The sequence below is a fragment of the Lissotriton helveticus genome, chromosome 2_2, assembly GCF_964261635.1.
Source record: "Lissotriton helveticus chromosome 2_2, aLisHel1.1, whole genome shotgun sequence".
NCBI lineage: Eukaryota > Metazoa > Chordata > Amphibia > Caudata > Salamandridae > Lissotriton > Lissotriton helveticus.
This window is the reverse complement of record NC_136060.1, coordinates 43,275,115-43,290,514: the sequence shown is the minus strand read 5'-3', so window position 1 is coordinate 43,290,514 and position 15,400 is coordinate 43,275,115. Positions and strand designations below refer to the sequence as shown.

Genomic DNA, 15,400 nt, shown 5'->3' with positions numbered 1-15,400 from the left:
GATGTCTTACCCTCACCCTTCATTAAAGCTCTCTCTATGGAAACCCTCTCACTCCTTCTCACCAGTGTCACTGACTCCCTCACTCAAGGCATCTTCCCAGAAGGTCTCAAGACAGGAAAGGTCCTCCCACTACTAAACATGCTAGACCATGATGACCTCATCATCTACTGGCTCATCAATCACTTATCACTCTTGAGTGGGGAAAAAGGCCAATGACTGTGAGGAGGTGCTGCAAGTAATAATAGATCTCACACAACAGAAGATATACTCACATATCAAAACAATGTGCAGCTGTTACAATCCACTTGTTGGCAATAATTGATCCTCCACATGCATGTTTCTGGACACGGCCAATCCGTTTAATGTGTAAGCTAACTTGCCAGGGCCATTCACCAACAGAAGAGTTAGTCCCTCCAACAATCCTTCTGCTAAATTCCTTTGGCATACCACAGCCTAAAAAGAGAGAATGAAGTTTACTTGCAATGAAGCTTTGACACAACAATTGCTGGATTATTTCAACAATACGGTTACATTTTTATATTACAAATATCACTGAACATATAGGGCCTGATTTAGAGTTTGGAGCATGTACTGTATTTCCTACAACACAGAGAGACTGATCCATCTGACAGGTCAATCCTTTAATATGGCGGATGGATATCTGTCCTCAGTCTGTTGTGCAGAAAAATGGTCCACCCTCAGTCGCCCGTCTACCGTCAATGGATTCAACTTTGAAGAAGTCTCAGTGTTTGAGACGAAACGCATTGGCTAAGAAGGGAAATTCACAGATGTTCTTGGATTTTTGCCTGTCTTGGATTATCACAATAAAGAATTTGAATCAGAAAACTTAACAACAGTCCGGACTTATTTATTACAAGATCTTGAACTTTTATTGAGAACAACAGAGACTGCCAATTAACACTTCTTAGATGGGTGCTGATTCCATATTGTTCACTCAACTTTAACAATGTTGGTGTAGTGAACACCAATCCATCATATTTAGGGCTTTCCGCCATTATCTCAGAAAATATTTTCCCACAACACTCTTAAAGCCCTGCCTGAAAAATTTCCCTTGATTTACCTCAGCTTGATTAATCGTTTCTTTTTTCCAAACTGACCCTTTTCTTATTTTCCGAATGCCTTCTATTTCTGAAAATAGCCTCCTCTCAGATTTAGGCCTGCCTGTCTTAATCTTTCTGATTGTAATCTTCAAATGCCTGATGCCTCATTTCATAGATCACGGCCTCTCCACTTTAATACTTCGTTTAGTAATATAACATTAACTAATCTCTACCAGCCTATCTATCTCACCAACCATTTCTGACAGAAGAAGCATCCATCAACACACACCTGATCCAAGTATTTCCAACAACGCCTTCAGCTCACACCACAAAAGACACTCCTCAAGACACAAAAAATATTTATCACTCACAACACACCAACTAACAGCAGCAAACCTATGTCATATTTCCTTTCAACAAAAAGGAAGAAGACAATCCAGGTTCTCTGAAAATGAGTTAACTGTCATGGTAGAGAAGATAATTAGGGTTGAGCTACAGTTGTTTGGAGCACTGGTTCAGAAAACAACCATTAGTCAGAGAAGGGAACTTTTGGACAGAATCATGGCTAATGTGAATACTGTCTTCAACACCAAATGCTCACAGTATGACATTCACAAGCAGGGTGACCTGCAGACTAAAGTCCCTCCCTCTTTTCCAGGGCACACCAAGAGGCCCTGGCACATAGTTGTCGTTCTCCCAGGACACCAATCCATCATATTTTTTAAAGTGAATCTTCATGAACACAGTATTTCTGGAAGATTGTGGTTTTACTCTTTATTCATGTTTCAACATCATACACTGAACGTCAACAGCTTCTGTTTAACCCTTTTGTTGCTTCGAATGTTCTGCGCCGGTGCTGAACGTTCGAAGAAACGGGTGCGGCCGCGTCGGCCAACGGACGTGCGCAGCACTACCAAGGTAGTGCTTGAGATGACTGATGGCTGACGGCAGCATTCAAAGGGTTAAAAACGGAATGTTTAATTGCTCATGTTTAAAAACGAAATGCAGGACATTGTATAACCAACGTCATTAAGGACATCTGCGGGTGGGTGGGGAATTCAAGTTTGATGTCTAGGAAGGTGGTGGGAACAGTGTTGAGAGTTAATAGATCGAGATAGGAAGTGATGGTAAAAGTGGTGTTTTATGGGATTTGTAGGAAGAATGATAGCGGGAGCGATGGTTCATGGTTAATTTGGAGGGATAATGAGGATGAGTTATTGAATTGGTGAACAACTTGAGAAGGTGCAAACTGTTCATAAGGTACATTAAGTTCATGGGTACGACCAATATACTTCATGTACAGACACCAGGGAATCAGGAAAAGAATTCTGCATATATATAGTGAGTACGAACTGTTAGATTACAACATCAACACTAAAATACCAGCGAGTAAAAGATCCAAGTAGCCAGATAGCCCGATTGGCTTCTGAGGTTAAAGTTGGGGTGAATGTTAATTGGTAACAGATAGAGGGGCGGGGATATGCCACAGGTGTTTTTTACAAAAAAGCAGAGTGAACAGAGAGCAGAGGATTAGGACAGTGATGCACACGCCGGGAAGACGCTAAAAAGAACAGACTTTGAAGGTACAGACAGGGGTGTAATACAGGCCCCTGCAGCCCCCGCAGTGCCGGGGGGCCCTCACCCTCCAGGGGGCCCCGTCAGCACCGCACTTCTGCTGAGGAGCTCTAGATTGATTCTGGAGGGGGCTCCTTCACGTACCCTGCAGGGGGGCCCCTCAAGTTTTGTTACGCCACTGGGTACAGATAGCGCAGTTAAAGGTTGTGTGGGAGGGACTATCAAATTGGAAGAGGGGTTACTTACGTATTACCTTGAACTTAACAGTGAGAGTTTAGAAGGTGGAAGAAGAAAGATTGAGGGAGTTGGGTTGAGGCTGACCAGGGCACCTACTTAGTGGTAGTTTTTACCTACATATTTGGTGAGAAGACATTGGTTATGGGGTGAGTTGTAATTTAAGGCATTAACCTTTAACGTTTTTTATGCTAAGCGCATTATATCATATGTTTAAGGTGGTTTATAAAACAATAGTTTAACACAAATGCTTTTTGAATTTGTAGAGAACCCCTGACGAAGGGCCTTGAAAGGCCCGAAGTGCATTGGGTGACAATGATGAATGATTGAGGATTATTTACGTGCACTCCTGGCTTCAGGATATGGCCCGTTGGCATTTCTGCTGCTTTTAGGATACAGTGAAAATGTAAACGTCTCTCCTGTGACAAAGCATAAGTATTGAATAAGGAGAAACGTTTGATGAAAACGGAATAATATCTGGTGAAACTGGAACAACTTGTGGCAATTTTGTCTTGCTTAAAGCAACACTGTGCGTCTGGTAATGGAGTGCCATGTCGCTCCATTTTTTCATGTGTTCTCCCAGGCCCCTCAAACTTATTCCTTGGAAGGAGAAGGTATTGTCCATTCTCCACACAAAGGCATTGTGGAAATTCCAGGACAAGTGAATATTCCAGGAGGAGTAGAAACTAGTAAGTACAACATTATCTCTCACACATTAACTTATACATCCTCTCTGCACTCTGACACCCCTAACCCAGAACTTATGGCTCTACAATAATGACAACCTATTCGCACCAGCATACTAATTGATATCTATCACAACTCACTTCATTCTCTTTGAATTCATAATCCTCCACACACTTACTCTGTCCCAACATTTTCATTAACATCACTCAAATAGGAAATACTATCAAACAGGTGTCATCTAACTTTTGGACGTCAAATCACACAATCCATATAAATGAACAACATCTATCAAGTTGCACCTAACAATACAAGTGCCACCGAGTATTACCACACGAATATAACATATTCTATTTTCTTGATCTTATACAATATCAAACAAATCTGCAGTTGTAGTGTTTGAACAGGCAAATCGATGTTAGTTGTTCCTTTAAAAGTTCTAGGACTCATTTTGAATTAAACAATAAACATGTATCCATTTTCCTTTCTACATATAATTTGAGTGTTGCATTTATAAGCATCTCAAAAGTACTGCGAAGTGGTCTGTGTATGCTGACCACAGTGTTTCAGCTGTCTCACTCCAGCTTCAACTTCATTATGATATAAATATTATAGATAATATGGAATAAAAGAGAGTTGTGCTGCTCCGCCAATGTTTATCCAGCTAATCATCCCAACTACAAACCTGGATTGGAATCAGCTAACACAGATGTCTAGGAATCACACCTGCATGTTGCCTGAGAATTTATTTTAAAATACAGTTTCTATTTCAATACTATAGAACTGTGATTTGTCCTTCAATTCAAATGACTCCGCGTGAATGTTTTACTTTTAAATTGACTATACCTTCAATGTTGAGATCATATTGTGGTGTATGTCATCAATAAACTGGGCTAGGATTGTTTAACACTGATATATGGACATATAGATGTTTTAGGGACTCTACTTCACAGACTGTTGGTAAAGCATAGTACAATGGTCCCTGGGACCGGAGAATAAAACAATCTTAGGTTGGACTGCTCACCCACACACACACTATCACAACTCTCAACTTCAAAACCACAATTAACCATATGTCACTCAGTATCACTATTTTTCAACACTTGGTAGGTTAACATGAAGGAAATAAATCAGTTTGGGGTATGGGGCTATTGTGTAGCACTAGTGAGGCATGGGTGGAGCCTGGAAATCTTGCACGCACATTGATGATGTAGAGATCTGTTGTGCAAACTACCTGTAACAGTGATGAAGAAAAAATGCTTCCTATTGCAGCACACTTGCTCCCGGTAATGCAATGTGGGTTCCATCTATAGCACCGTCAACATGTGATAAGTCTCCCAAGCCACAGAACTCTCCTTGGTATTATTAAGTGAACATTGTCCGTTGGAAATTGGATGTAGTCAGTCATACATCTGAGTTTAACACCCGGGACATAGATAAGGACAGCTGAGAAAAGCAACATCCCTTTGGAAGAAGCCAGTGGCACAGAAATGTAACACTGCAATAATCCCCACAATTAGTGGGATGCCAGTCTGAATTGTTATGTCCAGGATCTGTGCAGATAAAAGTAGTGAAAATGACTCAATAGTGTCACAGGTCAGCTTATAATTCTTAATGATGTGATTTGATTTAAAAAAAGTTTTATATAGGGCTGGCTAGACCTGGAGGTATCAGAGCGCTTTACATGAGGATCAGTGAGTTACAGGTTACAAAAATAACATCAGTTACAAAAATTACATCAGTTACAGTTATAAGAAATGACATCAGTTACAGTTACAGGTATAGGCAAATGAGAAGAACTTGACATTGCACAATAACAAAAGGTTATTAGCGCGTAGTATAGGCAAGACAACAGGTTTTATGAGGAATGGAAGAAAAAGGGGGAAAGGTAAACAGGGGAAGGAATGCTGATAGAGTCAGGTGCCTTTCCTGCATAGTTTCCAGATATGGTCTGTACACTGTTTCATTCTACTGACATGTCCTTTGTCATCTTTCCTGGGCTGGTGGAAAGGTTTTTTGTGCAATATATGAGTGCAACTCTGAAGGACAAGGGACATCCAAGTGTAGTCTGTACCTACTTTTTCCGGTGTTTGTTGTACCACAATATTTATAATGGTGCATAACTGATGGAATCAATTGTCCATTGACATAATTCCCACCTTTAGGTGTCAATGTTTCAAGGCATTTTTGTCACTTAACTCAGATTCATCAAGGGTAGCAGACCTCCTAACTTTGTAATGCTCAGTTTCTTCTGGTGAGACCCATCATAGCTGAAGGGATTGGATGCCCTTACAGAGGGTGGGATTGATCAACTACAGCAGAAAGACAGGTAATCTCCATCGGTATATGAAATGCACTTGCATTAATATGCTGATTGTTTTTACAATATTGTGAGTGATTCCACAATCTCCAAAAAATGTTTTAATACTCCCAAGCCCCATTCTGTAATTCTGGCATGTTCCTGGTTGGTTGCAGACCATAGGGTTGCTTTCAGTGAAGGATGGGCTGCATGACTCAACTATGCCTCACGGCTCAATTTTAGCACACTAGCAGTTTGGGACAGGGTTGTACATTTGTGTCAAGGCCTATTTTGGTTTCCACTCAGCCCATCAGCAGGGATATAACATGGGTGCTCTAAACTAGAAGAAAGAACCTTTTGCTGCCCAGCAAAAAGTGTGTATATGGAGGAGCTGGGTGGGTTGTGGTGTTTGGGGCAAAAATGAACAGGGTGGTATAACAGTTTAGACTCTAAAGCTGTGCTAAATTTAGAACATCTTTAGCAACAGAATACAATCATTCAAACTTAACAGTTATGTATTTTTTTAAGCATACTCTCCTGCTTTTCTTCCCAGGCTTCCATATTTTTGAAAACATAGATTTCTTTGCTTTAGTTCTATGTTTTGTTAAAACAATACTTTCTGAGAATGCTGACACAAATAAATTGAAGAGAGGGCATGGTACCCATCAGATAAAGAGTGTTGTTTTCATTATTATGCCAAACAACACAAATAGCCAGACAGGTTTACTTGTTTTCATTTGATCACACCCAGTCTGTACGTACTGAGTGATCTGCTTTTTTATTTAAGTTTTTTGGGATTCTTATTTATACTTTTTCATTTGGTTTTTTGTACGTCATCAAAGGAACAGTTATCAAGCAATAAAGAATGCATTCAGAAAAATAATGTGCGCAATATATACAAGTGTTAAATATGTACAAAATCACTGCTCAGTTTCAAAAACACCAGAAATACATTACATTACAACAAATAAATTCATACAATGCCTAAAACCAATTCTTGAAGTAGGCACCAGTCCTTCATATTATATACCAAAAGACAGGCGGACAACAAAGTTCGTAAATACTGCCTGCCTGTCTTACTGAGCCAGGGATTGAGATAATTGTGAGGTTGTACTACTAGGGATAGATAGAGTGGTATTATTTTTGTCCCTAGTTGCATCCTTATTCTTTAACCCAGGCTCGGGGTCAACGCGTTTCGAACCACCAATTGATTGTGGGTTCTCCTCAGTACACGGACTGAAATGAGCCGTAACTGTAAATAATCATAATGGAATCTGGTGTCAGTATTGGGTTGCAATATCATTAAGATATACTCACAGACTCTTTTAACAAAATGTAAAGAATACCTGTGGGTGACTTTCATGGCCATTTCCATGGAAAGAAAAGCCTCACATAGGAAGGAATTTCTGCAGGAAAATAGCTGTGTGCAAAATTAGAAACCTGTATCTAAGGCACCTATATGCTGCAATTGTGCAAAAGCGGTATTCAACTGCCATGATCTGCCCGGATGCAGGCCTACCTGAACCTCAGGTGGAGTGTCGTCTTACATGTAGATGCGTGGGCCGGGCGTCGGCTATCGGAATCTATTCTGAAGTTTGCTCAGTCCAATTAGGGCTAGAGAAATTGTAAAGGTCAGTGTTAGATTCGGGGTTGAGCGTAATCTGACCCGAGAGATCAGCGCTGTCTAAAAGCGGGTTTACTTACTCAGTCGATAAGTGAACCGCTCGGCATCTACGCATCCGGCGTTTGGCATGGACACGCCGCACGCAAGGTTGAATGATTTAAAGAGACCGCACAGGCGTAGACACGACGCGTGCAGGTCTGAAAGATTTAAAGGGGCCGCATATGAATAACATTAGAGATCGAAACGGGCCGTGTAGCGCTAGGAATGATGGTATTAGTAGTGCTCATAATAACAAGCTGACACGGCCAAGCCAGAGACAAATGTGACAGACAAAACCGGTAAATACGGCTATACTAGGCTGGAAAGAGGCACGGCCAAAACTTATACACAACACAAGTAAGAGAGGTTTAGCAAGCATGGAGATGTTGGTCATAGATTGCCTGATTCTGACAGTTCGTTCAGCCCAGAGATGGCTGTATTGAATTTCAATATTAAATATGCTTCCTTTTGAGATAGGCGTGTTTCTGGGTCACCACTGCCGCCCTTAATTACTGCCAACACGGTCCATCTTAAATCATTAATCCATTGGTTATGTTGTAAGAAATGGGACACCAATGGTGCGGTCAGAATTTTGTTGTTAATTCGGGAACGGTGCTGTATAATCCTTTGTCGCACCTCCTGTGTTGTCTTACCAATGTAGATTTTTTCACATGGACACTGGATGGCGTAAACTGCATTTCTAGTCTTGCAGTTAGTGTGTTCCTCATGATGCCAAAATTTCTTTCCGGCGGTGAACAGTGAACCTTCCATGACGAGGTTGCAAACGGAACAAGTTCCACATTTGCGATATCCCTTGACCGGGTTCATTCCAAAGATAGCACTCTGAGTGTCCTTTTTCATTGGGGGCCATGTAGATGTAATCAACTGCCCAATACTCCAATTTTTCTTGAGTGCAAACAATGGTGCACCAACATCCGGCATGATTTCTTCCACCAAGTGCCAATTTCTGCGAATAATCTTTTGCAGTGGATGAGTGTGGGGTCCAAACGTGGACACACAGACCATTCGCTGTGTGGGTGGCCTTTGTCTCTTCTCCAATAGAGGCTCCCTTGGAGTCCATCTATCCCTTTTCATAGAATGGTTAAGCAACTTGCGCGGATATCCTCTTTCTTGTAGTTTCGTGACCAATGCTTGGCCATGCACATCAAAATCTTGGACTCAGGAGCAATTACGTCTTACCCTAAGGAATTGCCCATAGGGCAGATTATTCTTTAAGCTCCTGGGGTGGTAGCTCCAGAAGTGGAGACCACATTCTACAGTGGTTACGCTATATAGACGACGTGTGGTGCATTTGGAGAGGGACACCACAGCTTTTGGGCGAATTTCATGTCTGGCTCAATAACCGGAGTCCGGACATCAAGTTCAGCCTCTGTTATGACTCTAAAGCGTTATGGTTTCTGGATGTGGAAGTCAAGACGACACCGGATGGTTTGGCGTGCTCTCTGTTCCAGAAAAAAACTGACAAAAACAATGCCCTCCTCTTCACGAGCTACCACCCCAGGAGCTTAAAGAATAATCTGCCCTATGGGCAATTCCTTAGGGTAAGACGTAATTGCTCCATAGTCCAAGATTTTGATGTGCATGGCCAAGCATTGGTTCTTCTGCATCCGTGGAGGTACTTCACTTCAGGCAGCTTTTTCCTCGTTGACTGCGCCCACAACTCGCCGCACCCGCTCCGCGGGTGCCGCATCGCACAGGAGTGCGTGGGGCTCTGTTTCCTTCACATAAAGGCGGTTGGGCGTGAGGCTCGGCGGGGCTGCGAGTGTGCGGGGGACTCCATCTACCAGGAGCCCCTGCTAGACCGGGAACCAGCATCCGGTCCGCTCTCCCCGCTGGCCCGCCCCCCGCCCACCTGAGTCCTGTAAAGGCGCCCCGCACCTGATCTTCCTGGGACACAAGTTCTTCTGCATCCGTGGAGGTACTTCACTTCAGGCAGCTTTTTCCTCGTTGACTGCGTCCACAACTCACCGCACCCGCTCCGTGGGTGCCGCATCGCACAGGAGTGCGTGGGGCTCCGTTTCCTTCACATCAAGGCGGTTGGGCGTGAGGCTTGGTGGGGCTGCGAGTGTGCGGGGGACTCCATCTACCAGGAGCCCCTGCTAGACCGGGAACCAGCATCCGGTCCGCTCTCCCCGCTGGCCCGCCCACCTGAGTCCTGTAAAGGCGCCCCGCACCTGATCTTCCTGGGACACAAGTTCTTCTGCATCCGTGGAGGTACTTCACTTCAGGCAGCATTTTCCTCGTTGACTGCGCCCACAACTCGCCGCACCCGCTCCGCGGGTGCCGCATCGCACAGGAGTGCGTGGGGCTCCATTTCCTTCACATCAAGGCGGTTGGGCGTGAGGCTCGGCGGGGCTGCGAGTGTGCGGGGGACTCCATCTACCAGGAGCCCCTGCTAGACCGGGAACCAGCATCCGGTCCGCTCTCCCCGCTGGCCCGCCCCCCGCCCATCACCCCACTCTATATTACACCATCAAACTCCCGCAGCGCGGGACGCAGCTCGGGACGCAGCTCGGGGCGAAGACCGGGCTAAGAGCGGGCCGTTTGAGGCCGTTAGAGGCAGGTAGAGACTGGACTGGGCCACTCCACTTGGTTTCACCGTTCTTCTCTATGGACATCGCTCTGCTGACTATAATATTTGCCTAGTCGTCATGTCAACCCGTGAGTTTAGAGATAGAGTGGCCAAGTCCAAACTGAAAAACGACACTCTAGACGATTTTATTACTAGGACCCACACAGCGATTGACACAGAGATCGCCAAAATGCAGCATAGGGTCTCTATTGAATTAGACGCAGCAAGAAGATTGTCACAGGAGTTAACTGCAGCCAAAAGATCATCCTTAGGGCCCATCGCCTGGGCTAAAACACCTGATCGCCCACCAGGACCTGACCATACTGCAATCGTCACACTTGCAGATATTCACCAGTCATATATAGCTAACACTCCTACACCGCAGGGGGGGTCCTCCTTAAAAATTAATAACTCATCACAATCCCAACTGGGTGAACTCCTTGGGCAGGAGAAGGAGGCTGAGGAGGGTCCACCGGCAATGGCGCTTAATGGCAAATGTACACCACCAAAAGGCGGGAAACCTGTAACCCCACAAAACGGCCCACTTAACAAAAGGAAATGTATAAACACCTCTGCATACTTAAGAAAAAAGGCCAAGATAGTGAATGCCCAGTTAGTAACTAAGGCACCCTCCCAGGTATTTGTAGATCCCTTATTAGTGACTACCAACCAACCTCTCGAAACAAGACCAGAAGACACACCTCCACAACTGGTAGTCATACATGAAAATGATAATTCCATAAAAGAAAGTGATACTACTGCCGTTCCACTTTGCACCATTAAAGGAAGGATGTTGAGTTTTTTCTAACAATTGTGTGGGAAACACTAAAAAAATTGCTCTCCCCCCTAGAAGTAAGACTCTCACATATAGAAACCCAGCTCCTGGAAACGGAAAAAAGCATCCTGAACCTGGCAACCATTAGTATGCAGAACAACAAGCCAACCAGCATACAAGAAATTCACACAACCACAGTACTATCTGATCCCATAATCCCAGCGGCTGCCATTCCGGCGGCCTCTCCGAAGGCCATGCCCTCGGCATCCACTAAAGCCACTCCATGTCCTCTGGCTGTTGCTCCTGCAGCTGTTACCACCACTGCTATTCCAAAAATCACACCGATTCCAAAACCACGGTACAGGGCCAACACACATGCTCCAATTAATAGGGCACCAATGACCACCGACCATTTGGTGGCTGATAACTTATCACAAACTCCGGTTACGACAGATCAATCAGCACCACCTACGATAGATCAATCTAACCCGAGGTATAATGGCCATAACTTCAAACATCCCACAACCCAGAGATTCAACACCAACAGCACTCGCTCTAGGGGTTATGTTGACCTTCCCCCCGAGGTAAGATCCTATGTAGTGGTGCTGACAGGGGTCACGGAACTGACCTCTAATCAGCAGGAGGACTTTGCCTCATTAAAGAATAAAGTGATTCATTGGCTCAGTGTAAACAGGCCAATACCCAACCACCTTAGGAGCAAAATCCTTATGGTGCGTAGGGTGCCATGGGTAGGTACCACCCACAAGTCCGCTAGTGGCGACTGCGTGATTGTTTCCTTTGAGGACCCTAATACTGCTCATGCCATATATTCCTGGAACTATAACAGCATAAATTCACCAATAGTTCCCAGACCCCTCACTTATTTCTACCCACCCCATTCTTATTCGAACTTCGGAGGGAATTGGAGAAGGATCCCGGAGAGGAAGGGCGGCTGGGGAAGGTCACCTAACCACTGGCCGGACACATATGGTGGCTGGAATGGGGCTACGACTTCCAACAGATATGGGTGCCTCGAGGAAGTGGATTGACGTCCACACTTGACCACTATCATACCATCAGCACGCGCCCTAACAAGTTGCCTGATCCACCCTATGGGCCCATCAGCTCCAACTACATCAAATCCAAATCTGGGCCAACCGGTTTCTACTCCATCAAAAAAACAGTTGGTAGATTATATACTCAAAGAAGGGTTAGACAGGCATGATGTCATAACACCAAAGCCAACTAAAATAAAAACTCATAAACTAGCTATGAGTGACCAGATATCGGATAGCCCTCCTACTCAGGCCTCTCCAAAATTAAAATTTGTGCAATCAGATGCATCTCTCCCCATCCACTCAGACGAACCCACTTCACGTGAATGTTCCTTGCCACTACCTACCATCGATAGATCGGAGGCTCCAGGAGTAATTTCCATACTCTCCTGGAACGTAGCCGGGTTAGATAACAAAGTAGACTCACCTGAATGGGGGGAATTCATCGAGGGACACGATATATGCCTATTTCAAGAGACGTGGGCCAGGGAAAAACATCCCCGCCCGGGCTTTGCCACCTTTGAGACTCAGGCAAAATGGGGAGGAAAGGGCCGCCCATCAGGGGGTCTCTTGATCTGGGTTGGCTCCCATCTGGGCTGCAGGGCCACACACTTGGAAACCAACTCCTTGGACTTCCAGTGCTTATCTCTGGAATGGCCATGCGGAGGGAAATTAACACTGATCAATATATACTCAAGACCGGTGGGGGTAGCAGCTACTTCGAGAACAGTCGAGGACCTAGCCCTGTTTCTTGACTCACTTACCCTTTGTTCCCCGCTAATTGTAGGTGGTGATTTCAATCACCAGTACGAACCTCTACCCAACCACTTGGCGGGTATATCAAGTGAAGAGGACGAATTATGGAACATCCCCACTCTGACCGACATACCGGTCAAGGCCTGGACTCCACTTGCAACCCAAATAACATCTTTTACGCTCAGTCACTCGTTGAGGGCTTGCAATGGCCGAATAAAAGGGGACATTCCGCCAAATTATACCTTTAATAGAACCGGTCACGAGTCACGTATTGACTACATCTTGGTCTCGGTCAGGGATTGGGAGAAAGTGAAAGATTTTGGAGTAACTCCAAGATCTGATAGTGACCACAATCCCCTCTCACTAAGATTTGAGTTACAGGGGCCACATACAACTAAGGTAGATGAAAATCCAGCATATTTGGCGGATCTTGAATTATCCAGCAATAGACGCAGAATTAAATGGGCTAAATTGCTGGAGAATCCGAGCAATATTGGCAGACTGTATGCGCAAGTTGTCCCCGCCCTTGAAAAGGCTGAGCGCTGTATGCACCAATTAGTTAATGATCCAGAAACCCCTTCCCCAGGCAACCTTGAGGTAACTAATCTACCTCCTAGCAAGTCTGCACGACAGAGTGAGCTCGGGACCATTCATTCCGAGCTATGCACCAATCTGGCAGAGGTGCTGAACCCGGTGGCCAGATTCAAGAAGCCCAAACAGAAAAGAGTCACATGGTTCAACGCTTCCTGCAGGATAGCGAAAGCCGCACTATTAGAATCACTCAAAGCACGACACACCCAAAGTGAAATTAGGGAGAAACGACTAGCCTACAAATCTGCCCTTTGCGCAGCCAAGGTGGACTGGGATGAGGGAAACTGGACTAAAATGACTGTTGCTCTTGCAACTCGAGACTCCCAGACCTTCTGGCAAATCGTTAAGCATGGCTCAGCTGAACCACTCGCTGCAGTAGAGGCCAACATAGCACCCTGCGTCTGGGAGGAACACTTCAAAAATCTTTATAAAACACACAGTAGTGACCCCCAGATGATCCTCCCTGAAGATGCACTGCACTTATCCACTGAAAGTGTAGCCAGCATGGATGCATTCAGTGTGGAGAAGGTCGCCATGGTAATCACAGCCCTGGCCGCTGGGAAGGCGCCGGGCCTTGATAGGTTGCCAGGTGACCTCTATAAACACGAACCCAAGATCTGGGCTCCCTACCTTAGGGTGTTATTTAATTCAATTCTGAATGGCATGCCAATCCCCTCGACATGGCAGGGGGCAGAGATAGTCCCCATCTTTAAGAAGGGGTCGCCTCTGCTACCGGCCAACTACAGGCCAATAAGCCTGATTGACGTGTCACAAAAACTCTTTGCCAAACTGCTGCTAAATCGCCTGCTCGAGTGGATTAGAGATTGCAACATCTTGAGTCCCTTCCAAGCAGGATTTAGGGAGAAGGTTTCAACCATAGACCAGGTCTTTCGGCTTGTCCTCATTTATTGGAAAACGGTGCAGTTGGAGGGTGGCAGCCTCTACACTGTATTCGTGGACCTGAGGGCGGCGTTCGACCTGGTCCCCCGGTCCAAGCTGTGGGAGGTGCTGGCAAATTTGGGGGTTCCTGAGGGGTTGCTGAAGATGATAGTCCGCCTTCACAGCGACAACTTCGCACAAGTGAGATGTGGCAGGATGGGTGTATTGTCTGAGAGGTTCCCCATTGGCAGGGGGGTAAGACAGGGCTGCGTGCTCGCACAGACCCTGTTTTGCCTCTATGTCAACGGGGTTATCTCCCATCTGGAGGGGATCCCCAACTCTGATGCTCCTAAATTGGCAGCTGTGAAGGTGCCGGCAATCATGTTTGCCGATGACACCCTGCTGTTATCAAAGTCCGCAATGGGCATCCAGCGCATCCTGGACGGTTTTGCGGACTTTTGTGAGGGCCATGGTTTAGAAATTAACACTCTCAAAACTAAATTCATGGTCCTAAATCCCCCATCGAAATTCCATTTTAGCCCCAGTATCGCACAAAGAAGGCTCGAGAGGGTAAAAACCTTTGAATACTTGGGCATTATGTTAAATGACAAACTATCCTGGAACACGCACCTTGAGAAAGCTCTTCTTAAACTGACCCAACACTCGGGGGGCATTATGAGCCTCCTGGCGAATAACAAATCTCCGATTAGGCCTCTTGGTCCCCCAGTGCAGATTTACAAAACACAGGCAAAGGGGGCTGTTATGTATGGGTCCGAACTATGGGGGCATGTAGGAACATCTGACCTCCTGAAGGTGGAGAACAAATTCATTCGAAGGCTTATAGGACTCCCTTCTAGCACGCCCCTAGTCCCCCTTAGGATGGATCTGGGTCTGCGTCCGTTAGACGACGAATTGGCTTTTCGCCCGCTGGCTTATTGGCGCAGATTGTGGGCAACCCCAGATTTGACTAGCTACAGACAGGGACTCCAGGAGGTGCTTGCTATGCCGAATGCTGGAAGTATCCATTGGCTCAAATTTATCAAACTGGGACTGGAGGGTTTGGGACTTCCTAAAATGTGGTCTGACCCCTTGGCAACTTGTCAACTTATTTCCAAAAAGGCTTTAGCTCAGGCATACCACGATAGCAAAATATTGTTGCTTTTCAACGAACTAAAACCTGGGTCACTGACAGACTCCTTCATGTCTTTTAAGGCCACCTATAACATCGAACCAAC

The 15,400-nt window shown here is 45.4% G+C and overlaps 1 protein-coding gene across 2 annotated transcripts in view; it reads right to left on the bottom strand.

Moving 5' to 3' along the window:
* Positions 1 to 15,400, bottom strand: part of LOC144821267 (plasma kallikrein-like) — a 524,784-nt gene that overhangs the window by 168,369 nt on the left and 341,015 nt on the right. For both annotated transcript variants that reach the window (XM_078678094.1, XM_078678095.1), the window contains exon 11: positions 273 to 453. In XM_078678094.1, coding sequence (XP_078534220.1) covers positions 273 to 453 — 181 coding nt within the window. The remainder of the gene's footprint in view (positions 1 to 272; positions 454 to 15,400) is intronic.